The 24987-nt window shown below is 37.8% G+C and overlaps 5 protein-coding genes across 11 annotated transcripts in view; 3 read left to right on the top strand and 2 right to left on the bottom strand.

Annotated features, from left to right (window-relative positions):
• Window positions 1–408: 408 nt before the first annotated feature.
• LOC124216060 (protein phosphatase PTC7 homolog) lies at window positions 409–3604 on the top strand. Its single transcript, XM_046620132.2, has 5 exons — window positions 409–998; window positions 2226–2405; window positions 2504–2702; window positions 3021–3277; window positions 3413–3604. The coding sequence occupies exons 1-5, from the start codon at window positions 773–775 to the stop codon at window positions 3460–3462; spliced, it is 912 nt and encodes a 303-aa protein (XP_046476088.1). The 5' UTR covers window positions 409–772; the 3' UTR covers window positions 3463–3604.
• Window positions 2805–6387, bottom strand: Der-2 (Derlin 2). The gene is made up of 7 exons (XM_046620135.2): window positions 6100–6387; window positions 5852–5917; window positions 5593–5760; window positions 5376–5498; window positions 5123–5286; window positions 4873–5033; window positions 2805–3250 (listed from the first exon to the last, which is right to left on the bottom strand). Exons 1-6 carry the CDS (start codon window positions 6190–6192, stop codon window positions 4931–4933), a joined length of 717 nt encoding a protein of 238 aa, XP_046476091.1. The 5' UTR covers window positions 6193–6387; the 3' UTR covers window positions 2805–3250; window positions 4873–4930.
• Window positions 6388–6441: 54 nt separating this feature from the next.
• On the top strand, window positions 6442–9377 carry rdgBbeta (cytoplasmic phosphatidylinositol transfer protein 1). Its single transcript, XM_046620129.2, has 9 exons — window positions 6442–6552; window positions 6715–6766; window positions 7078–7226; window positions 7334–7422; window positions 7604–7611; window positions 7682–7753; window positions 7834–7932; window positions 8010–8165; window positions 8275–9377. Exons 1-9 carry the CDS (start codon window positions 6509–6511, stop codon window positions 8527–8529), a joined length of 924 nt encoding a protein of 307 aa, XP_046476085.1. The 5' UTR covers window positions 6442–6508; the 3' UTR covers window positions 8530–9377.
• A 408-nt stretch (window positions 9378–9785) lies between these two features.
• Window positions 9786–14320, top strand: Septin4 (septin 4). 3 transcript variants are annotated; one of them, XM_046620123.2, is made up of 9 exons: window positions 9786–9891; window positions 10964–11144; window positions 11243–11335; window positions 11470–11635; window positions 12031–12181; window positions 12269–12434; window positions 12518–12674; window positions 12964–13045; window positions 13136–14320. In XM_046620123.2, the coding sequence occupies exons 1-9, from the start codon at window positions 9889–9891 to the stop codon at window positions 13292–13294; spliced, it is 1158 nt and encodes a 385-aa protein (XP_046476079.1). In that variant the 5' UTR covers window positions 9786–9888; the 3' UTR covers window positions 13295–14320. The 3 variants fall into 3 exon arrangements, with proteins under 3 accessions (XP_046476079.1, XP_046476080.1, XP_046476078.1); XM_046620124.2 differs by lacking the exon at window positions 9786–9891 and adding an exon at window positions 10440–10722; XM_046620122.2 differs by lacking the exon at window positions 9786–9891 and adding an exon at window positions 10440–10722 and having other exon boundaries at window positions 10968–11144.
• The window catches only part of LOC124216052 (carboxypeptidase D), a 14809-nt gene continuing 4006 nt past the window's right edge, over window positions 14185–24987 (bottom strand). For 2 of the 5 annotated variants that reach the window (XR_006882515.2, XR_006882512.2), the window contains exons 2-11: window positions 20807–21066; window positions 20583–20716; window positions 20020–20156; window positions 19712–19899; window positions 19010–19039; window positions 18426–18721; window positions 18115–18291; window positions 17893–17985; window positions 17072–17380; window positions 15928–16068 (exon numbers count right to left, since the gene is read on the bottom strand). Coding sequence is in view for 1 of the 5 variants with exons in the window: in XM_046620120.2 (XP_046476076.1) it covers window positions 15853–16068; window positions 17893–17985; window positions 18115–18291; window positions 18426–18721; window positions 19010–19039; window positions 19712–19899; window positions 20020–20156; window positions 20583–20716; window positions 20807–21066 (1531 nt within the window). In the remaining 4 variants the exon portion in view is untranslated. Of the gene's footprint in view, window positions 16069–17071; window positions 17381–17892; window positions 17986–18114; window positions 18292–18425; window positions 18722–19009; window positions 19040–19711; window positions 19900–20019; window positions 20157–20582; window positions 20717–20806; window positions 21067–23958; window positions 24677–24987 lie in introns of those variants that run through there. The other 3 variants (XR_006882514.2, XM_046620120.2, XR_006882513.2) reach the window with 3 other exon arrangements.

Consider the following 24987-nt stretch of genomic DNA (forward strand, 5'->3'; position numbering starts at 1 on the left):
ATACTAACTTGTTTGACTGAGTGTTTATAATATTCCTGCGCACCCGGAGGAAGCTTGCGGCATTCTCGCATTAAATACTTATACAATTGTTTCGATGAATTGGTTGCAGATCCTCGCAATAATCCACTAACCATTACCATTCTGCCGCAATGTATCGAAGAAACGGCGTGTTTTTCCGCTGGAATAAATCAATTGGAATAAATTTACGTTTACGCAACGGTTATACAAAACGCGTATGTTCCTCGACACGAGACCTCGCGCGTACGTCGCCCCAAAAGAGGATAGTTAGCCGAATAGTTAGACGGTAATCACAAGGAACGTGTCGGAAACGCAGCGGTTGACGAGGATCTAGGTTCATTGTCAATTCATTGTCATCACGTGTGTGCCCTTTGTTGAAAATTTCTTGTCAAGGTTAAGTCTGGATTTTCTAGTAGCGATTTCGATCTCGTATAATGTTTTGTCGGTGATCAAGACAGAGAGAGAATCGCGAAGGGAAATTAGCGGGGGTGGTGGTGGTTGGGTCGGTCTTTGCTGGGGATTTGCGACGGAAAGGAGACGTTGTAGGAGTAAACGGTAACATCGGGGAGATTGTTTGTCCGAGAAATTTGCAAGTGACGATTGCAGCATTATTTACGCTCGACCGCGGTATCTAGCGAGAAAATATAACCAACGATATCTAACATGAGATATTAATTAATTTCGATTTCTTATGCAACGTTAATCTTTGGAACCTGAAGACATGCGTGTGTCAAAGTTTTAATTCAATTGTATAATGCAGTCCATTTATTGGACTGGGAGGCTGCTGTCTCGAGCGTTATGGAACGGAATATCAAATTATACGGCATGCACCGACCCTTGCGCAAATAAACGACGTGAGGCATCCTTCGTCTCCGCGGTATGTGGATTTCCGAAAGACTTTGCTCGCGGCAGAATACGTAAGGGACAATTCGGGGACGATGCTTGGTTCAACGCTAAATTCAAAACTGTCGAAGTGCTGGGTAAGCGATACGAATTAACCTAATTATCACGCATATCACAACCTGTCAATGAAATTCACTATCTATATGTATTTAGATCGGTCTTGTCAGCTGATCTGCGAAGCCAATTGTTGTCGATTTCTACCCACTAATAAAAAGTTGTAGGACCGATCATCGGATACGCTTTCCGTATAGCGATTCGTCCGCTAACTACAAGCACCTATTTTTCAAACATTACCTAATTTTGCAGCTCAAAATGTATGCAAACATTATTTTGACCTATTGCACAACAGTGCTGACTTTCAACAGCATCCATGCCCATGCTCTACACGATTAGACGAAATACTTTAACCTTAAAGATTATTTCAATTTGTCCCTGTGTATCTGATGCAGCTACGATATGCTCTGCAATTCAATTGATCGGGAATTCAACCTGTTTTCACAATGGCGATCGACAGCCAAGGTTTTCAAAGTTGTTTGAAAATGATGCAAATATTTTAGAGGGAAAGTAGAAGATTTCAGAAGTGTAGAAAGATTTGCCATTCCAAAGTCCATTTAATGTGAACAAGCAATGCTGATAAACTTTGACTCATATTCAGCGCATAAATAATAATTTCACAGTAAATATCAAATTTTTACAAAATTACTCAATAACAACAATAATAGTAATAATAATAGCAACTGCTCGAGTTGAGTCTCGCTCATTGAATGCAACCTAGGATTGAAAAAAATATTGTTTTGTCTAAGAATATAATGCATATACTGTATTTGGAAAGTAAAAAAGTATGACAACAATGAAACTTCAAGCATGTGACACTGTGGCAACCGTTCAAAACTTATAAATATTACCCGTCCTTCCCTCTACCTTAAATGCATGCTGCCAAAATTGACTCGCATTCACAAGTCAGTTTATTTTTAGTTTCTGTTGAAAAGAAACATCAAACGTTTGCGCGTGGCACGTGACCGATTCACAGATGCGATCCTGTGACCAGAGCATTATGTATAGATATATACTTGTCTCGTTACATAGCTATAATATTACACAAACACGATCGAATTAGATATGCACTATATTTCGGTGAACCATTTTTTCACCAGCTTGTCTGAATTGCTACTTATATTCCCGCAATAACTTTTTTTATTTTCAACCAACAAGAAATTGTAGCTCAGTATTGTACAAATAAAAATCCGACGTAGGACTTTCAATTAATAATTCTGAGTTTCCATTTAATTATTCGATTATACTAGGTGTCGCCGACGGCGTAGGTGGATGGAGACACTACGGAATTGACCCTGGAGAGTTTTCAAATTTTCTAATGAGAACCTGTGAAAGGCTAGTCACAATGGGCAGGTTTACCCCGTCAGAACCTGCAGGTTTACTGGCGCGTAGCTACTATGAGTTATTGGAAAACAAGCAGCCCATACCCGGTAAGGAATATTTAAAAAATATACGCAATAGAAATTGTCCAACTTTGGACTTCAAATTTAGACACTGATGCATCTTCTTTTAAACATATTAAATTTAGGCAGCAGCACTGCGTGCGTCATAGTATTAAATAAAGAGACCAGCAGCATTTATGCAGCTAATATAGGAGACAGCGGATTTGTGGTTGTCAGGAGGGGAGAAGTAGTGCATCGTTCATCGGAACAGCAGCACTACTTCAACACTCCGTTTCAATTGTCGTCACCACCTCCTGGCCACAGTGGGTTGGTACTTAGCGACAGGTGAGAGACAATTAATTTTTACTTGCAGTAACAACTAATTAGTTTTTCATTAATTGCCATTTCGAATCCCAAATACAGTTGACATAATAATTACACTTTGAATAATTATAAATAGGGTGCATTTATTCTCTATTATATGTTTATTCTTTTTTTTTTTTTTCTTTCTCTTTTTAACAAACTTCACGTTATTTACAATTGGATTATAATTTTGGGATCTAAACTTTGAATACACACAATTATATGCGTGTATGATATGCCGATTCCCTGCTAGAAGTTTGAACCCGACAATATTTTACAAGTTTAGTAATATTTTTATAGGCCCGAAGCTGCGGACACTTCCAGCTTTGGCGTGGAAGATGGGGATGTTATTCTTTTAGCAACTGACGGAGTTTTCGACAATGTACCTGACCAGTTGTTAGTCACCGAGATGCGCAAAGTCCAAGGAGAGCGTGATCCTACGAAATTGCAGGGTGTTGCCAATTCAATAGCCTGGATGGCCCGCAGTCTTGCGTTCGACGGGGCTTTTATGTCACCATTTGCCCAAAATGCTAGAGAAAATGGAATAGATGCTATAGGTTAGTACTGGGCATGAAATGCAGCCACCGCTTACTCTTGAACCAATTTCAACACGTACTTTGGTCTTGCGAAATTTTCATGCAATATTTTCACTTCAGAGAACATGAAAAACAAAATATCATTGTTTGTTACAGGTGGTAAACCAGATGATATCACGGTGCTTCTAGCAACAGTGGCGATATAACTAAAAAATGTGTATAATAGAGCCCCGATCATTGTATTATAGTCCATGTCATTGCATATATGTATTAAGTTGCACATCATTCTATCCCAATATTATAACCCATTACTATTTAAATCTAAATAAATGATTTTTCAAATCATGATTCACTCTGATGAATTCATTTCAGACACATGGCTAACGTTTACTCTACAATGAACGTTCTACCAACGTAAATGAATAGTGGACAAAAGCGTTATTTAAACAGCTCATTCCGAAAGTCTGACAAATTGTTGAATTATTTCAAGTATTCAAGGAATAGCACTCTTGAAAACATGATAATAGACTTCGGTTAACTGTACATTCGAAAACGTTTGACGGCAAAAACAATATGTTTAGAGGTATCAATAAATTAAACGCTTACACGATAATACTTAAATATTTTGAAAAGGTACTATTGATTGTACGAATATTAAAGCTGATCTTTGGGAAATGGTTTTAAGAATGTGAGAATTGGATGTATAATTTTCTGCACCGTATGTTTGATTTTAAGAAATCATAGTCATGGACCGTTGTTATTAATAAAATATACTGCTTACATTTGTAGCTGAGCCCCAATGGTTAATCGGAAAGATTCTACTTCTAGTTAGACATTATGCGCACGAGTTCACAACTATCATTATTAAAAGCCTTAGAAATGTTCTGACATTATCCGATGCAGAAACTTCTGAGTTCATTTCACCTGGAGAACTTTAATTGATCCTTTATTTTTATAGCTAAATCACAGATAGTAAGACATTTTACACAAATATAAATATATTATGACGAAACTTACATAGACAATTGAGATGCAAACCAACGCTTGCCATGTTTTCAAACAGGTTTTTCAAACGACCATTCAAGTTTACTACCAACATCTAATTATATAATTTGAGAATTGCATGTATGATAAATTGCGAAAACTTGTTTTCTAATGCTTTTAATGTCATCTCACTATGGTAGCAGAGCATCGTTCGATCATTCAATCATACCTTTTACCATAACAACCTATGTTACTTGTACGTAAAATTCACTTGATAATTGGAATATAAGATTTTCCTTCCGATTGATCTAGTGATTCTAGAAGAGTGACGGCAGGAACTCATTCAAGTAATTTTCTGTTATTACTCAATTTTTGAATAGCTTTAGAAAATGTCAATGCTGAATGAGATATTGCATAAGCACGGGTTTCTTGGTTTAAAAATTGTAAATATTCAGCAAAACCCCTCAAATCATTACAGTTTGATGCATGCATAACAATTGCAACTGTTTCGAGTGGATATGCCATAGATACCCAGCACTTAAACTACAATTAAATATCTTCAAAAAATATGCAGCATTATGTCAAATTGAAGTAACTGTTATATACGACAAAAAAATAACTAAAGGATTTACTTGAAACGCTCGGGTGATGATAATAATGTGGTGTTAATTCGGCGAATTTGTCTGCGAATCATTGCACATTAGCACCTTGACCCCAGTTAAAACCGCCCGGCCTATCCTCAGGTAACGGTGTGTAATTTGGATCCTCCGTATGTGCATCGAACAGAGTTTTTCTGAACACAGAAATTTATTATAAGAAGTATGACCTAACCTTTGGTGAGAGCCTTAATTTGAAGACAGTAGGTAAATCTGAATAACTCACAATATCTGCGGGGTCTTGAGTATGCGAAAACCACCATTTTGTCGTGGAAATACATCTTCAGCAAAGTAGTACATGTGTCCTACTGCCATTCCGATCAAATCAACCCAAATTGCATTGCCTAATAGAACGGAGAATCCTAAGAGCACCCAAGGCAAGTATGGCGCCTATGTAGAACGGAAAAAATTACAATGCGTCTGTTACATCAAAATCGATATTCCTTCTATTTTTCCAATTTAATTATCTGCAAGCGTACTTGAAAGTTGAGGAGTCCAAAAAAGTTCATTCTGACAAAAGGATTCCGTCTTGACCATATGTACACCAACATGATGGTGAGTGCTTGGCCAAGGAACAATAAATTAACGAAAAATGCGAATATCTGTAAGAATTTGAGGAATAATACTCAACTAGAGCAATGCGGATGATACAATAATAAAATAAAACGGAGACGAAAAGTTCATAGACAAGGATACAATCATGCAGATGCCACCAAATATGAACATCATAACAAAGTCGGCGGTTCTACCGCGGAACGAGACTTCTTCCAGCATCCGACAATAGCGATACGTAAATATCATATTGAAGAAGAAATTGAATCCAACCGTCCCGAAGAATAGGAAAGTTGTGATCAGTCGCCATAACTGCAAAGGTATAATTAACAAGAGAGAGATATTAACTCACCGTGGAACGATATTTATATTTTCTAACGTAGAAACTGATTGAGAAAATTACCTGATATTGTTTCAGTATTAAAATCGGATTGAAGTATAATTGGAATGGAGAGACGAGGTCCAATTGCTGTAAGAAAAAGAATAAAAATTTAATTTGACACAAATTTAACCTCGCAGTAATGACGAACGTTTTGTCAATACTGAAAAGTGCAGTAATCACGGGGGTAACATGGAATCTGAATAATATCGAGAATCGAGTGAACTCTGACGGAAAATTTTGTACGAAGATAATAAAATACGTATGTATACCACGGCTAGAGTCGTGATGACACAAGCAGTCGTATAAGCTCGTGTCACCACGGGCATTTGCAGGTATTCCTGCCTAAACGTTTGATAAGCCATTTAACGACGGTTATATTTCTACCCTCTGACAGGCTATTCTCTTTCCTATTTTACAGTTGCATGTCGTTCATCCTTTCGCGTTATCATAACGTAATCATTGTCCACATCACAGAAAAACTTGTCAGTCACTTCAATTTGGTACACGTAATATAAATATACACGTATGTACGTACATACATTACGTGTGCAGTATGTGGCAATGCGAAGTGAGCTGCATATCAGATATCAGCTGTAACGATGTATCGATTCTTTTCAGATGGGATAAGCGCGGCTTGAAGTAGGCTGCATTTTCGTCCTATTCGCGTTTGTTTATCTTATGGTGTTTCGTCGTCTATGGTTTGTTCCATCAAAGCAGACCACGTATGTTGTACTTGCGGTATACATAGTTTCGAAAATTGTATCTCGCTATAAATTTTCCCAATTTACATTACGATTTTATAACTGAAAAATATTAATTTCACATTGGAGGATTAACTTCTAATCTTGTCAGATTAAATATAACTTATAACTTGTCGTGATTAGAATGGTGTTGACCAAGGAATATCGGATATGCATGCCGTTTACCACGGAGGAGGTAATGAGATTATAATTTTAAATTCTTTTTACAATTATGCACGAATCAATTATGAATAAAATCACTGTTACAACGATTATAGGCAATTCTATATAAACATGTTGATTTGCGTATATTATTATATTTAATTTGGATGAATAATCGCACAATCAATCGAATATATTTATCCAAATATGATGCATCGGCAATCATTCCTTCGCGAGTGAGAATTCAAATATCGGTTCACGTAACAAGGACCTAGTTACAGTATTTGCCAAGTAATGTTGGAGAAAATAAAATTCCAAAATTTCTCTCATTGTTTATCATTTTAGTATCAAATCGGACAATTGTATATGATTGCGCGACACAGTCACGAGCAATCTGATTCCGATGAAGGTGTCGAAGTTATTGAGACGTCGCCGTGCGAACATGCCACTCATGGAACAGGTCAATTTACTGAGAAGAGGATTCATCTTTCAAAGTAATATATTCTTGATCCATGGATAATGAAGCAGTTTTCTATATCGTTTTCAATCTTCCATGCCTTTATGTTATTTCAACCGTTATTGTTCTCCTCCTTCATTTCAGTAAACTACCGTATTGGATCCAATCATTTGTACCGAAGATATTTTACATTACTGAAAAAGCTTGGAACTACTATCCTTTCACAATTACGGGTGAGATGTTTCAACTTTTGTTGGAAATTAAAGGTGATTCAATTCAAATCTGCAACGAATCACTCCCAAGTACCTTAGAACATATAAACCATACCCTATTTGTTTTGGAACACTTTTCCATTCCCTGCAAATAAAATAATATGTAATATTTTGTTACATGGGGCAATGGTGATCTTCACAGTTTACACAGTGAGTATTATGCATTAAATTTCATTAAAATTCCATTATGCATTGTACAACGGGTGTATTTGTATTTCAGTGTTCGTTCATACCCACATTTCACATATCTATCAATACTAGATACGAAAACAACAATGGCTCAAATGAAAACGTGAGTTATTCACTTGTAATATTGAATGATATATATGTCACCGTTTCAATCATTGATTCTAATATCTAGTCAATGGGTAGTGCTTAGATTTAACTCCTGTGGAACTTATTCATCGGGAAGTTGATTATATTGACATCGCATATGATGAAATAGCTGCCAAGCACTACAAAGAGGAGGAGGTATGTTTCCTGCACTTTTAGCGTCTGTCATACGTTATTCGCATTAGACTGAATGCAATTCTTCATTTTCTACTCAGGATCCAAAATACTTTAAATCGAAAGTAACTGGACGAGGTCCTCTCGTTGAAGGATGGAGAGATGTTACGCAGCCTATAATGTGCTCGTATAAATTGGTTCAGGCTTCGTTTGATGTCTGGGGAATGCGGACACGAGTCGAGGAGTTTATTCACAGAGTGAGAAATTACTTCCCTCCGATTGTCGATTAGAATTCTAGCCAAAGGCTGCACAGTCAATCCCAACACTCAGCTGTGCAAATAACTGATTTTCAAAAATATTTCACAGTGTATAAGGGATATTCTTTTACTTGGACATCGACAAGCCTTTGCGTGGATAGACGATTGGTACGGAATGACACTGGAAGACGTACGGCAATACGAGTCGAACATGCAAACGGAAACCAACAATAAAGTCAACATCAAGCCTACTGAACCTGTGTCGCCCACCACACCTACTACACCTTCAACCTCTGTTCCGTCATCGCCTAACCAAGAAACTGCCAAGGAAGCAGTAAATCGTTCATGGTTCTCCTGGTCATAGCCCGAACGAAACCTCTTACAAAATGTATCGAGATTTGTAGCCAGCAATCGCCACACCTCGATCATTTACATTCTAAAAATAACGAGTATATTATTGTATTTACTATCGACGAACCGGGAACCGTTCGGGTGTTCGTATACAACACGCAATGCACAATTTGATATTTGTAAAAAGTTCAATTTTTTCCCTGTCAAAAAATTGATTAATTTCCAAGTATCCAAGCAATCAAAATAATCTGTGAGATGTATACTTTTCACGTAAATTAACACACGGATTTTATTGTAGTCAAAATGTAGTGCAATGTATAGTTAGACTAGCGAGGTGTTGATTGTTTTATGCAATTGTAAGGCCATGCGGATGTAAATTCGCTACCGGTATAAATACAATCTTCGTGACGTCGATCTTGCCGGTATTCCTTGTTCGTACTAGAATTGAACATAGTTTCACAATAATGTCCTTTCTTGTGAATGTTATTCAGGATAAGTATTTTTGTCGTTTACAATAACAATAATGCAAATTGATCGTTCCTTTTAATTTAATTTAAAAATCAAAATATACAATATTAGCCTACGCAATGTTATACCCATAATCGCGTTTCTGTGTGTTACGGTGTTAATATAAATTAAATATTATTTCACTGTTAGTCTTTTTTTTTTTCTTTTTCTTTCATTCCAACAGCAACTTGCAGACCACGACTGTTACCAAAATCTTTCCTCGATTACGTGAATGGGCTTGTACAATGTCACAAGAAGAATTTACAGTATTCTAAAACAAGTGTAGAAAAAACAAAAAGAAAAACCTTTATCAGCTGTATTTCATGTCAATAAAAATTTGAATTTATTATTTTACTGCTGCTATTTTTTCACCATTAGTGAAATAAATCACTGGTTAAATAGGTATTTTTATCCATGATCTGGTGTATCTGGTGTCATCAACTAAATATATCCTGTTTTGTCGAATCGAAATTACAGTCAGTCGATATGAAGACGAAAATAGTATATTCTGCAACGAGTGGGCAAAAATGACGATTCTGATCGTGAGTAAGTGTGAAGTTAGCCGTACCAGCCGAAGTCGAGTGCGGATATAATACGAATTACGAACTGAGAATCGTCGTTGCACACGATATTCTTTACAATAAAAATGTACAATTAGGCAACTTCGGCCGCCTGCTGAAAATGAACAGACGACGCTATTCTCAACGAATGACATGCGCGTTTGGAAATAGCGAACCATTTGTCGACTAGTAGCGAAGTATTATTTCACTAGTGAATAAAAGGTGTTTTTGCCCGCTAGTGGAGAAATGATTCGGCATTTCCAAACGCGCACGTCATTCATTGCGAAAAATGACGTGTTTTTTTCATGGTCAGTAGGCGGGCAAAATCGTCTATTTCTATAAGTTTGAGTTGTGAAGAATAAAGTATTTAGGCGTAAATGCAATCACGTTGAAGTTACGAACGTTACCGTAACGATTCGTGCCGACAACGAGGAAAAACCGTTATTTCGCGATTTTAAAACTGTTCGAAATTCAGTAACCGTATAATAAAACAAAACTTAATCATATTTTTCAATCTTATAAGTCCCTTCAATATCTTTATAAAAATGAAAAAATAGTGATTTTTTCCCAATGTATCGTTACGAGAACGTAACTAACTTCAACCTCCTTGAATGCAGTACTTTTATGAATAACCTTACAGGTATGCAATACCTAAAAACAAATGTACCTGAAACTTTTTAGTATGGTTTTTCCAACCGTTATATACCCAGATGGGGTAAAGGGGCATACGCTCAATAGTAGATCAGGAAAAATACAATTATCGAGTGTTTATAGCGTCCGCGTATTGGCGCCGGTGACGGCGAGGAGGCAAATTAGAACTTGATATATTGATCGAGAGCTGGTTGTTGCGTGATTGCGAGGGTGTTGTGCGCTGACGCAGTTCAAAGCATTCACCCCTCGCAAGTTTGCCCTGCCGGCAGGCATATCCCGCTTCCTCTTTATTGTCAGCAGAAGGCCTGCAGAAATATCACTGCGCTAGGCTGTTGCGTATCAGTTGTAAAGCGCATATATAACGCCAATGCAATCGTATCGGTGAACGAATATCTAATTGAAAACGGTGGTTGAGTGTCGCGGTGTTATTGTTGTCCCTATTGTTGTTGCACCTGTGTAACATAAGGCGGTCTCCGATATGTCTGGCGGTAAGTGAAACAGTACTAAAATTTCATCCGTTATATTTTTAAAATCGCGTTTTCTTTACGCGTAATTGAAATAATAGGAAAACTCTATTGCGTAATATAATTATCTTCGCCGCGAGATTGCAATCATGTGTCACAGATATTGCGGCATAATCTCGCGTTAATCCCTCCCAACCTGCACGTCTCATACAATGATTGTTGAATGTATTTAAAATGTTAAAGAAAATTATTGAACTTTATTCAGCAAGACAGGGACTATATTGGATTTGCTACTCTCCCGGAACAAGTTCACCGAAAGTCTGTGAAAAGAGGATTCGAATTTACGTTAATGGTTGTGGGCGAGACTGGCCTGGGTAAATCAACACTGATAAACAGTCTATTCCTTGGGGATCTCTACAAAGATCGTCGAATTCCCGACGCCTTAGGTATAACATGCTTATAAATCGCGCGCGCATTTCGCACACGTGCGTATTTCATCATCAAACGTAGTATATGCATATTACGAAAGTGTAAATAATTACAGAACGTGTTGAGAAAACTACAACGGTAGAAAAAAAAACTATGGATATCGAAGAACGCGGAGTGAGACTTCGACTAACGATTGTTGACACGCCAGGTAAATTTTATACGAATCGAAATAAATAAATAAATGATTTCGTGTTTTCAATTTTTTAAACGATTTCACTAGGGATTTAACGCTGCCTCGTTCAACTATGTAATTAATTTTCATTTGCTCGATTCTTTCGCTAGGATTTGGCGATTCTGTAAATTGCGATGACACGTGGAAGGCCTGCTCAGCTTACATAGACGAACAATTCCGTCAGTATTTCACCGACGAAAGCGGATTAAATCGAAAAAATATCCAAGACAACAGAGTGCATTGCTGCCTGTACTTCATACCGCCGTATGGCCACGGGTGGGTTATTTTTTTATTTGTTTTTTTTTTAATTTTTCACGGCAAGTTGCGCGAGGATGACGAGGCTGAAGTTAGTAACGTTAACGTATCAGAAAACATTGCTATTTCGCACCTTTAGAATAATAAGTGAAGAAATTGAATTTACAAAATCTGAGTATGTTGATGCTGTATTAACGGTTTGTTAAATTTCAGGTAATCCTAAACTTGCAAAATAACGACTTTTTGCTAAATATGCATCAATAGAATAACGTTACAAACTTCAGCCTGATCGAGAATGAATGATTCCAGCAGAAATCGCATCTCGGGTCACATAATGCAGTTGCATTAAAAAAACGCGAACAAGTCTTTCTGAGCAGAAAATATCGCGGTTTATATAATATTTTTTGTTTCCACAGTTTAAGGCAAATGGACTTGGAAGTAATGCGACGATTGCATCGGAAGGTGAATATAGTACCGATTATCGCTAAAGCGGACACCCTAACAGCACACGAAGTTAAGAAACTTAAGGAGAGAATTTTGGCCGACATAGACGAACACGATATCCAGGTGATACATTACGTACATCGTAATATATACCTTGCACTGTAATTCCCGCGTGTTAATTCTTACACACCTCTGTTATTTCGATCAAAGATATACCAATTCCCGGACTGCGACAGCGACGAGGACGAGGATTTCAAGCAGCAGGACAAAGAGCTGAAGGCCTGCACCCCATTTGCCGTTATCGGAAGTTCAACGGTCCTCGAGGTTGCCGGGAGAAAAGTACGCGGTCGACAGTATCCCTGGGGTGTGGTTGAAGGTATCAATTTTCAGGACATATATACTGCAGACATAAGCTAAGATTGAATGAAAATTAACGATTGTCGTCGCTTTATATTGCAGTTGAAAATCCGAAACACAGCGACTTTGTGAAGCTACGAACGATGCTGATATCAACACACATGCAGGACTTGAAAGATGTAACGCAGGACGTACACTACGAGAACTTTCGCGCCCAGTGTATATCGCAAATTTCACAGCAAGCGATACGCGAACGGAGGTATGTTATAATCAGGACCCGGATTAATATGTAAATAAATATTTTTTATTTAAATCATTTTCATTCCTTATTTGGTTTTCTGCATAAAGTATGATGTTTGGATGCAGAAAATGGAGTAATTCTATTTTCCATATTTTTTTTCAATATTTTAGTTATTCAAGTATATATTATACGTATATACTTTGTAATTTTGAATACATATTTATCCGGGCCCTAATTACAATATAATATCGACAGTATATCGGCTCTTTGACCGGCGATTTAATAACTGTTTGATAATTTTCTAAAGTAAACTTAAACGGGACTCCGGACCGCACTTTGAGCACAGTATATCCGACACGGATAGGCTGCTGTTGCAAAAAGACGAAGAGGTGAGAATCACGGATTCCGGTTACGCTCTACGCGTGATTTAATATCAACCGTTGGGATGTTTGAAACCTTTCTTTGATCCTAAATTATAGATCCGCCGTATGCAAGACATTCTCGCCCAGATGCAGGAAAAACTTAAAGCAACTGGGCAAGGGGGTGGAATTGGTATGCGCAGCCGCGTAGGGAGTCTCGGTAACGACTTGGACGTCGCGGATGCTGATAAGAAGCGAAATAGCATCATCGACGTGTAGAGTCGTCCCAGAGTAAGCTGGCATGTACGATTATAATAATAATAATAATAATTGAATAGACCTGTACAATATGTGTGTACATTATGTAGAAACGTACCTACTATAAAGTTGTGCGTACGTATGCGTATGTTAGTTTAATTAGTAAAATTGTGTAACAAATTTAATTTCTTCGAATAAGATAATATAAGAAGAATTTTCAAACTTCATTTGCGATATTATGTGCAGTAAACTATCATTATTTGAGCTCTGAAAATATTCTGCAGAACTCAAGTAACGTTATAGTTGGATTAAATTATTGTATGGATGATTATTTGTATAATTAATACTGAACTGAACGCACAATGTTCAAGTATTATATCTCATGCAGCACAGTGGTGCGCAGATATACAGTGCAAGCCACTGCACTATAGTAAAGGTTCATTCTGAAAATACGTAACATAAAAAAAAAAAAAAAAAAAAAAAAAAACGAACATGCAAAGCTTCGAGTGATAATGTCAACGGAAGTATTATATTATACTGTTACAAATAAATTTTGGAAACGTGTTAGACATAATATGGACGATTGTAACGTATCCGACCGTTTTTCTCTAAAAATGTAATGTAGTAGATAATTATAGTCGCGGCTAAGTACGCGTTTAATTTGTACAATAGACCCTAAGAACGACTGAGGAATTGTTTTGAGATATATTCATTTATTGTTATAATTAATAATATTTTATTGTGATAATTCTTGTACTTAACAATAAATATGATATTATGTACGGATATATTATACGTATACTGTGGTTTAATTGCGTATTATATTTTCACGTAACGAATGAACAATTCAATATATTATATTATAGATCATTAAAAATAAAAATTTTATAACCTATATTATACTTTGCGCGTAATCTGCACCGATAGCGTATTACAAAAATACTTTCACATTTAATTTGTGTTTTTTTTTTTTTTTAATTTATTTTCACTTTTTGTTTCAAATATTAAACAACGATTATTTTCATACTAAATTTAGTCACAGATTTTCCGTCTTCTTTATATATCGTGTTATATGAATGAACGCCAGTATAATCACTGGCTTTTTATCCAATATTATATAGGTAGCTGTGTATAGATTTTGTTTCGAATGCATACACACATATATTTATATATATGTAATATTTTCTTGAATGGAATGTGAGAGAAAGTGTCGACAGGTACTCCAGTATATCTTTCCTCTTTAGGTCGATTTTTTTATCAATCTTGTGCGCTCTCGGATCTATTTAGGGAGTCGCTATTTACTCAATATTTTACCCATCACTGTCATCGCTGACGTGACAACTGTGTGTAGCTATTAGTTCGGTAATGATATAGTTGTTTCTATTGTTTATTCTTTTGTAGTCTCTTGGCGTACACGAAGCTGAAGCACAGTTACGGAATACTGCAATCGTTTTAATTATTCATCTGACTATCATTTTCCACCTATGCGTAAGAATTTCTTTAATGCCGATGACCGCGTGACCTGCTGATATTGGAAAGATAATTGGCCCGGTGAAAATAAATCAGAAGCTTAAAGATATAATTATAACGAAAGAATCCTCTGAAGGCATTGATTTTTATCAACACATGCGCTTATGGCAAACGTATTTGCAGCATGAATTTTCGGTAACGAAAATATATATCGAGTGATATATCATACCTAAACGAAAGTTAAGACTGAGAAACGCGTTGAAAAATTATATATATATATATATATATCACCATCTGCAATTTCGTAGTTGAATAATTGTTAGTAGAAGAAAATAAATAAAAATAAATAACTATAGGCAGTATTGTAACGAACGGTGAACCACATGAGTATATCAGTTAATTGACAAAGAGGAAAAACATCAACGAAGAAGATTTTCCCAATGCAATTACTCTAGCGCATGATGAAATTAACTTCTACAAACGTAGTACAGTGACGATTTCACGAATTAGCACCACACGGTTTTCTTCCGGTGTACGCAAGTGAACGGTGCAGTTTTCACCGGGTAATAATAACCTTTAGCTGGCACCTAGGGGTCGTTCGTGACTCAAGGGTTTATAATTGAGATTGCCTTTTAAAAAAAATTTTACTACCTTAAATTTAAAAATGATCCATGCGATCTTTTTATCTTGTAAAAGACACTCAAGTGAATACCAAAAAAAAAAATTTAACTCAAAATATGAAATTACTTCGATGCATGGCCCCAAGGTGCCAGCAATGTTACACCAGATAAAGGTGCCAGCTGAAGGTTAAGTGTGATTTACGATTACAAATGAAAAATTCACGTTATGAATCGAATCCATGGAGGTTCGATCGATTGGTCCCCCTATATTTAATTAAGTGACACAACCTACGGGTAAGTAATCCTTACAATATGCATACGTAACGCGTGTAACGTACCTCATACATAATTGCGGTATGCGTAGGTAATAAATTCATAAATCCACGTATATGTAAATATATCATCATATACGCGATCGTCAGTGGCGATGTTAAAAAATAATAGTGTAGCTAATTGTCTGAATTTAGAAACAGTTCGATGCTACTCGAACTAGCCGAAAAGATTCGTAACAATCGAGTTGAAGCCACTACTGATGGAAGAAAAAATCCCGTTCCCATTGTCACCGGCTGCCGTGTTTGCCCCTGAATTCGGCCTGTAATGGCCCTGAGTGTAATAAGGCGATGGTCTCTGCTCCCGGTGAGTTTCAGATGGTCGTCCTGCGTATACACCCACCGTCCCTTGGTTACCGCCAATGTGGTCTTGCCTCTGTAAAAAAGAACAATTCAAAATACGGGTTGTAAGTTTCTTCATTTCCATCGATAACCAATTATTCGATGATAGAACGTCAGCACCTGCGCACGAATTGTAGTTAAACAAACAATTGTTGAAATAATAATTGGAATAATATTGATGATTTTTCAATGTTTCGTCTCCTTCTTCTTCTTCTTTCAACACAACATTCAATACGTATATCAGTTTCAGTGACATTAAACGCAGTGTACAGAAAAAAGACACGTTACATGCATGCAGAAGCTGTGGGTTAATGAATTATGGATGAGAGAAGACGAGTCCAGGTATTGAACGTCGCATCTGACTTGGATGGCATGGAAAGACATGTGTGCGGCAGAACAAATGAACAAAGTAGTAATGATTTTTCATTAGTATAAACTTCCCTGGTAACGCAACGCGACTGTGCATAAGTATATGGGTAGTGATATAAAGTGCTGTCATTGGTCGCGTGATATATACCTATACGTGTAGGTATATAATATATGTGTGTAAGTATAGTATGTCAGCTAATGGTAAGCTCGGAAATAGCAATTCGAAACCGTGCGGCTCTTATTATCATCGTACATCTTTTTCACTTGGTGATTTCCCAACGGGTTTCTTCTCGTATATCTTAACGCACGGTGGGATTTGCCGGAAGGAGTAATTTTTCGATTTTGCTGAAATTGGGTATAATTGATTGAACCTGGAACACGAGTCAACGTGTCGTCAAGGAGGATCATGTTCGTATATATGTATAAAGATGATATCCTCCAGTCGATGAAATTATTCTGAATCTACGATTCTAATTAAAATTGATGGCTCCAATTTAATGGTTATTGAAAGAGGCACATAACAGCTTTAGAAAGAAATGAGATAACAACAATACCCGAACGTGAGATGATGAGGTGATAGATTGCACATTATAAAAGAAGCAACGGAAGCTTGTACGCCGTTTCATTAATTTTCGCTTTCGATCGCGATGTAAGAGAAAAATACTTACATAATTTGTGATATTAGCCGAAGTTAGGGGGTCATTGTTATCAAGACGATTAGTGTTATATTAGGAGGAGGGAAATACGAAGTCGGCGGCCGTTGCGGTGGGCACGGCAGCTGCTTCGGGAACGGTTTCGTCACCCTGTTTCGGAATGTTTTCCTTAACATCTCGGATAGGTTGTGCAGTTGGATTTGACGAAACAGTGTAAGAAGTAGTAGCGTTTACGAAGTCCGCGAAGATCGAAGGAGATACGACGGGCACGTCCCGAGGTACTTCCTGATTCGCTCGATCGGGCTGACTATTATACTCCCATCTCTGAAACGAGACACGACCATCTCTTCCCATTCAACCCTTACCAATATTTAGCACCTTCGATCGTTTCAACAACTCAACACCCAGAATAATATTCGGTTGATATAAAAATACGAAAATCCAGTTGCTCTGATACCCGTTCAACGTTAGGCGGGTGTGAATCCAAACATAGGTATGTGTAAGTATGTTACGTTACTGGTATGTAACGGGCGTTATTAAAGGTAGGTATGTGTAGTAGCGGTACAAGTTTCGAATTCACAGGTCAGAGTCAACAAGAGGAAATGGTAACGTATGTACGTGGGGAAGTTTTGCTGGTCATTTGCATCAAGGAGGTATCGTTCCGGTCCGTAAGCCAGCAAAGTTTTCAATATTGCTTGAAGGTGGGCTAATCGGTCAATACGCGAGACACTTAACGGTAACCTTAACGGTTAATTCCGCCCGCCTTGCGGGCCGCAACCATCGTTGCACGAAGACAATCGTCGCCCGAACGAATTCGTTGCTAATTTCTAAATTACCTTGGTAGCGCGAAGAGTGACATTGAGGAGTGTGGGATGTTGCTCGATTACCATGAACTCAACCTCTCGAGGCAGGTAACCGTCGGCGTAGACCTGAAGCGATTACGGAGAATGATTATGCATATACCTCGAAACGTTGATGGTGTTACATAATAGTATAGCAGGAAAAAATTGTACTATTTCAATCGTGTATAATAACACATAAGTGGCAAATGAGCATGCCTCGAGTTTGTAGATTCCCGGAAGAAGAACTCTCCAGAATTCCCCGTATTTAGTTGTGACAAAACCGACATCCCGCGATTTCACTTTGAGAGAGGCTCGTTCCACGGGATTGCCATTCTCGTCGATAACGAAACCTTGAACACCGCGATGGACTTCGGCTAGAAACTTGATGAGCGCCTACATACGTGGGGAAAAGTAAAAGAAAAAAAAAAACCAAGAGAAATGCACACATGTATAATATGTCATAAAAAAGAGAAAGGGAAATACTAAAACGGCCAACAGCCGACGGATGGACGGACAGAGACGCTTACTTCGCGATTCTCGGCCCAGTAACGGGGGAGATCCTCGGCCGGTGGATACTTGCAGCATGACAACTCGAGGGTGATCTCCATGCACCCGTTCCATACGTAGTTGAAGTCCTGCATACCGCCGGTTAGCGGATACCACTCGGCACCGTTCGTAATGCCGTTTTTAAATCCCGGCTGGTTCGGCGAACAGGCAGCGCCACGATGCATCGAACCGTGACTTCGGGAATACGTCAGGGATAAGTGACGGAAGACGTCGTCGTCCGGGGATATGCTAGGCGTCGAACTGTAGCTCTGGAACACTGTAATGGGCTTGTTGAAAAAATTGAAATCACAGTTGCCAATGTCTGGACATTGCAGTATATATGTATAAACGGCCCACTGACCTTCTCGAGAGCCATTTATAATATAATCAATCGGGAAGCTGGTTACTGTTATAAATATAAAACGTATACAGTACCCACATCTATATAATGGATGTATTCGCGAACGGATATCTAAGATGAGGATCTTGATATGCGATTCGGAGTAATGAAGATGCCTATACGTATTTAAGGATTTGATTATTACGATATTTACAATTAGCATACCTGCGCATAACGGGGCCGAACGACAAATTCCTGGTTGCGTGAAACCCACACGCAAGCAATAAATATTCTAGCCAAATATAAGGTGGAGATGGAAAAGTATTTTTCAGGTCAAATTTAGTGTATTATAGAAATACACACGCAAAGTTGGTGCGGTTGCAGTTGACTCGCTGAATAAAAGATATATGTATAGGATATATACGAATACTACGGAGAAATTTCTAATTCCTTGGAAATGTTTAATTGCGAAATCATTTCCCACAGTTCGCAACTGTGTTGTCGAGGTGTCAAAACAATCATCAAGATTATCATGAAAATCTGTATGACCCGTTACGGTCCTCGCACTGACCGGATGCATTTACTGGGACATTTTGTGTAAAATGGAATCATGCACACGCAACGGATAACGTTCTCATTCAGTCCACCCGCATATAGTGAATACGTAATACTGATGAAAAAGATAAAAATAATAATAATAACATACACATAGCGCGACGCAGTGATAATCTGTTCATTGTCAAACGAAACTTAATATTCATACATACACTTTCTAACTCGGATAATAATAGTCACAGTAGTGTAACCACTGTTTGTAAAAAGGAAAAAAAAAGACAAAAAAAGTTTAAACATCCCACGATTGCGTAACGCGTAACGTAATGTAATTATTCCGAAAGAATGAATGTTGTTTAAATTGTATAATCTTACTCGAGTTTGGGGTGTTGTCAAAGGGATAACTGGCGACCAAAGCACCGCCATGAAGACTTCCAGAAAGTACGAACTGTATCTTTGAGACCCAATCCTTAACGGCTTCAGTTTCTGGCTGACTCCACTTATTGTTCTGTTTAAAGTAATCTGGGAAGTTTCGGTTTAGATCAAATCCACGAGCGTTGTACCTGGTTAAGAGATGAAAAGAACAAAATAAAATGAGAATGATCGCAAGCTTATGCAGGCGCCGCAGTTTCTTCCCCGCATCATCGAAAAGGGAATGTACGAAGAATTTTACGATCACTCACCTTCCTTGACCACCTTCGCACGTTCCTTCCTTCGACACCTCGAAACCGTCAGGGTTCATGGAGGGCAATATGTGAATTCGCGTCTTGTCCAAAAGCCAGGTGATGTAGGGATCGGTTCCGTATTTGGTTACCAGGAGCTAAACCGGTCGCAAAAGATGAAAATAAATTTAGAGAAATTATTATAGGCGTTATTAAATTGTTGTTGTTGTTCGCTGAATTTGACATCTTTATGCAAAACCCTTGACCGAAATGTTCTCTGTCGTAAATCCTTGCCTTTGTGGTTCGTGCTCGATGATATGTCAAATGATCGAAGCGTCAATGCGGGCATACGGTATTATAATTTCTCATATAACTGACTGTCGTAAATTTCATTCGGCTATTATACACCCACGCACGTGACATTTATTATAGCAAAATAAAGAAACGAAGTCACTTAGTTTTCTCACTTTCGAATACTGACGATATATCAACTCAATTTATGTAAATATGAAAGGTCAAATTCTGAATCAATCTTTCTATAAAATTTCTAACAGGCGTATTAAAATCAGAATGACTGAACGTACGTGGACAAGATGCAGCATGAGTTCTCGACCAACGGCCTCATTTCCGTGAATATTGGCGACGTATTTGACATCCGGGTTACCAATTACGTGCTCGTACGGAGAAGACGAAACTACGATCACCCAAAGATCTCTGCCTGAAAGATTACTCACAAAACGATTCTAAGTAAACGAATAAACGTCCAGGAGTAGTACGTTAAACATGAAGAGAGACCGCATAGAAATACCTTTCACTGATTTCCCTATGGAATAGAGAGCGGTCAGATTTTGATACCGTAGAGAAGTGGCCCTCAGAAATCGGCTCATCTGCTCGTAGTTGTGATACTTGAATTCGACGTTGTACGGTTCGTCGAAAACTGAGTATCGAGAATTGTAGTGCCGGGCAAATTCCTCTTGCGTATCAGCAGCCGAATCCTCCGCAAAAACTCCGTGCCATCCCCACGTTGTGCAAAAAACCAGCAACACCGAAACCCAAAGACGTTCCATACTGAAAAGGTATAAAAGAAAATTATCGGAATAAATAGTGCACTGTGTACTGTTAACGTTTCTCAAGCCAATACACCTTTGATCGTCGGTCATGAACTCTATAAAGATCATTTATAAAGTAATAAAAATGAGATTGGCGTTAGTAACGTTGCTTTAACTATGCATGTTCAGAATAAATGTTTATTTAGACTTTTAGGATTTTCGAAAATTCAGTTAGTAAATATAATAAGGAAAGAAAACCTGTTCGCATTTTTAAAAGTCGACGCTCTGAAACTCGTTTTAAAAATTTTACAACAGCAGTTTTGTTTTTTTTTTTTTCATAATGTTTCGTTACTTTAACGTTTTCAAGTTAATTTCACGGTAATTGCAACAGATTCACGTGAAAAAAAAAATATTGCGAGATAAAAATCAGTTGTGCATTGTCCAATTATCATTATGTATCTACACACTCGTGTCTTGTGACCATGCGTGTAAAAACACGTTTGTACAGAGAAGTTGTGAACTTTGAAACGCCGCTCAGGGAACTAAATATTTCAACGTATCGGAGCTTACGGAAAACTAATTTGTACTTAACGACCGAGTCGAATTGCTTACACGACGTTCGATATACGTGAGAACAGGTGGGTATAATATGATGTTAATGTTCACCCATATAGTTCAATGAGTTACGATGTTATACGGTGTTCGAGAATGTATCACCACCGACAGACTCACGCCTACTGCATGAATTAATTTTTCTATCAATTCCAGCAAACTTGCTTCAGTGTTAAAAGTATAAACAAACAAGAGACCTTAATTTGAGTTACACAAGCGATGCGCGATTACACGCTATTTTGTGGATAATCATAACACCAGCAGGCAACACTTTCTCTAAATGTAATTATACGTTATATTACATTTATTATACATATAATTCATTTATAACGTACGGAAAACACGCGAGTCGATTTTTGCGACATATGGTGAGAATTAAGGGGTAACACCGGTGTAGGATTTTGGAAAAAACGATTTTTTTCTTGCTTGAACAATATTTTAAGATCATAAAAACAATACCCAGTTGGTACCAGAGTGAAAAATTTTTTTTTCAAAGAAACCGAAAGAAAAGAATCCGCCATTTTCCATCAAAATGATAATAAAAAAATGTTTCTTTCATACTTGAATATGTGTTAAATAAAACCATTGAAAAGAAATCCTATGTCTTTTTCATACTCCCAAAATAAATCATCAAAGTTTGGCCTCTTAATTTTTCAGCTGTTACAATGGTGTTATCTCTTAACGAGGTTGAAGTTAGTTACGTTACCGCAGCGACGGATGTTTCGAAAAAATTGTTACCTCGCAATTTTAGGATCTCCAAAGATTTAGTAAATCATAAATAACCGAACATAATCACGATTTGAAAAGTCAATTCTTTGAGAGTCGTCCTAAGATTACGCAATAATGCATTTTTCTCTCATGTTATTAGGGTAATTAACAATAGGTAAGTACACACATATTTCTGCGAAACGATATCCAGTTGATTCGTGCAATATCTACAGTTCATAATTCGCCCAGATAAAACGCAAGTTTTTTCGAACAAAAAAAAAAAAAGGAACTTCAAGAACGTTTCGAAAACGATAAATACTCTTTATGTACAAGTTTAAATATCGAACCGCGATGAAGAGATGACGAAGTGACCGTATGAGATTATTTATTTACATAAATAGGAACACGGTAAAAATCGCTGGATACTTGTAATAAAAAAAAAATAAAAATAAAAATAAAAAAAGAAACACCCACGACGTCGGCGAGTTTTTCACGGGTTTTGATCGACGCTCACGGCTCATTAACGTTGGTATACGGTATACTAAAATAGTTCGCGGTAAGGAGCGTTTGACGCGCGCGTTTATTATTTAAAGTGTTCCCCATTTTGAGTGACAAAATCGATTAGAGTTACATCCCTGCACGAGTAAAGAATGGAAATCTCTTCACCCCGCGAAAATATCATATACCTATACCTATATCATGTACGTATGTAACAGGATGAGAAAGAAGCTGATGACACACCATTATAAACACATCAACGGCTGGGGAATCCGATCAGGTTTTGACAAAAACCCGAAACGAAAGAAAAAGAAAAAGAAAAGGAGTTTTCGATAAACAATGATAACAATTCGATTTAAAAAGAAAAAATTCCGCGAGATCCGTACGAGCATACATTTCACGTTCCTGCAGAAATTTCAAGTTAAAAGCTTTATATTTTCGAATAAACAAGGACCTCGTTTGTTACGGTAGTATATTATTATTATTATTAGTATTATTATTATTATTGTTTTTATTATCGTCATCTGACAGCTTTGCCAGACTACGGGTAAAAACAGCCTTTTAACTCTCCCGTAGCTTAAACTTGATTTTCTTAACGGAGACACGTCGAGCCCATAAAACGATTGAACGCATATGCATGGCATTAACGATACGTGTATACCCTTGGAATTGATATTCAACGAACGGATGACACCGCACTTAAAACGGGGTACCGGTTGCTTGTACACAAATGTAGGTGTGTACCTGTATGAAAATATAAGATACTGGGGATCGGATTAAGAGGTACAGGTGAAAACGCGGTCGCAAGATGACACATTCAAAATTCGGCATACAGAAATCGACGTGAATTAACCGGTGCAGAACTGGTTCTGTCAAGTATATCGGTCTACCGATAGAAGTACATAAATGAAACCGATTCACTGGAATTTCTATACCAAGAATCTTGGATCTTGATCGATATTAAAAATCATACAACAAGAGTGATATTGTTGTAGTTAAATTTGTTAGTTTTTTTTTTTGTTTTTTTTTTGCCTTTTTTTTATTTCAACTATGACTATTTTTATTTTTAATTTTTTGTTCTTGTTCAGTTTACCTGAAACTAGGCGAGACTCTTCACACGAGTATAACGACAGCGTTGAGAACCACGGCGAGAGTAACGGAGCTCGTCTCTCAAAGGGACGCCCTCCTTTCGTTCTTGTTGCGAACCTCCTCACAGCAACAACAGTATGTATGTATACGTAGAGAATTTTAAAGACGAAGTGAAGAAGAAGAAGAAATAAAAAAAAAAAAATATATATATATATGTATATATATATATCGAAGATTGTCCAAACGTGTATCTACGCGTAAAACTGCTACAATAACAATCAAGCAAAGGACTATTGAACAAACACGTAACGTGCGCCGGTATATATTAACGAGAAATGATATGTACGCGCGTGTAAATTATATGAGAAAACTTATCGTGTTATCGTATCGCGTTAATTAACGCTAGTGTAATAACGAAGCAGCGATTTCACCAAAGTGTGTGAAGGAGAGAAAAAAAAATAATCAAAAACAACAACAACAACAACAACAACAACAACAAAAACTATCAATTAAAGACGACGTCGGTCGCGTCGACTTTCTTCCCTTTCAACCGTCACGCTACCAAATTAGATGCGGCGGAGCGGGACTCTCGCGACAGAGTGCCGACTATGCTAGTTTCTCTCGTTGTTGAGGAAAAGCTCTCCCGCAGGCCGCTGTTGCGACGACGCGAAACAACTCCCACCAATCGTAGGTGAATCAAGAAGCCGCGACGTCGGAAGAGAGGGGGGGGTGTGTGTATAGGGAGGGGGAGGGGGGGGTGAGATTTGAGGCCGCCGGGAGAGAGAAGAAAGGTCCCACCCTTTTTCGAAAAGGAGGGGGGGCGGGGGGCTGGAAACCCCGAAAGTGTGTCATCCGTCACTCGCGTCATTCGCATCACACGGAGGAACAGAGCGGCGCGGCGGTCGACGCGAGGTCAGGGTTGATCACCTTTCCTTTTCGTCCTTGAATTTTTCTTTCTTTACAGTTTTCACTCGTTGAGTGATTTCCGCGACTGGCTAATTCCTTCCGTGATTTTTCAAGTCCAATTGGCGAT

The sequence above is a fragment of the Neodiprion pinetum genome, chromosome 4 (assembly GCF_021155775.2).
Source record: "Neodiprion pinetum isolate iyNeoPine1 chromosome 4, iyNeoPine1.2, whole genome shotgun sequence".
Taxonomy (NCBI): domain Eukaryota; kingdom Metazoa; phylum Arthropoda; class Insecta; order Hymenoptera; family Diprionidae; genus Neodiprion; species Neodiprion pinetum.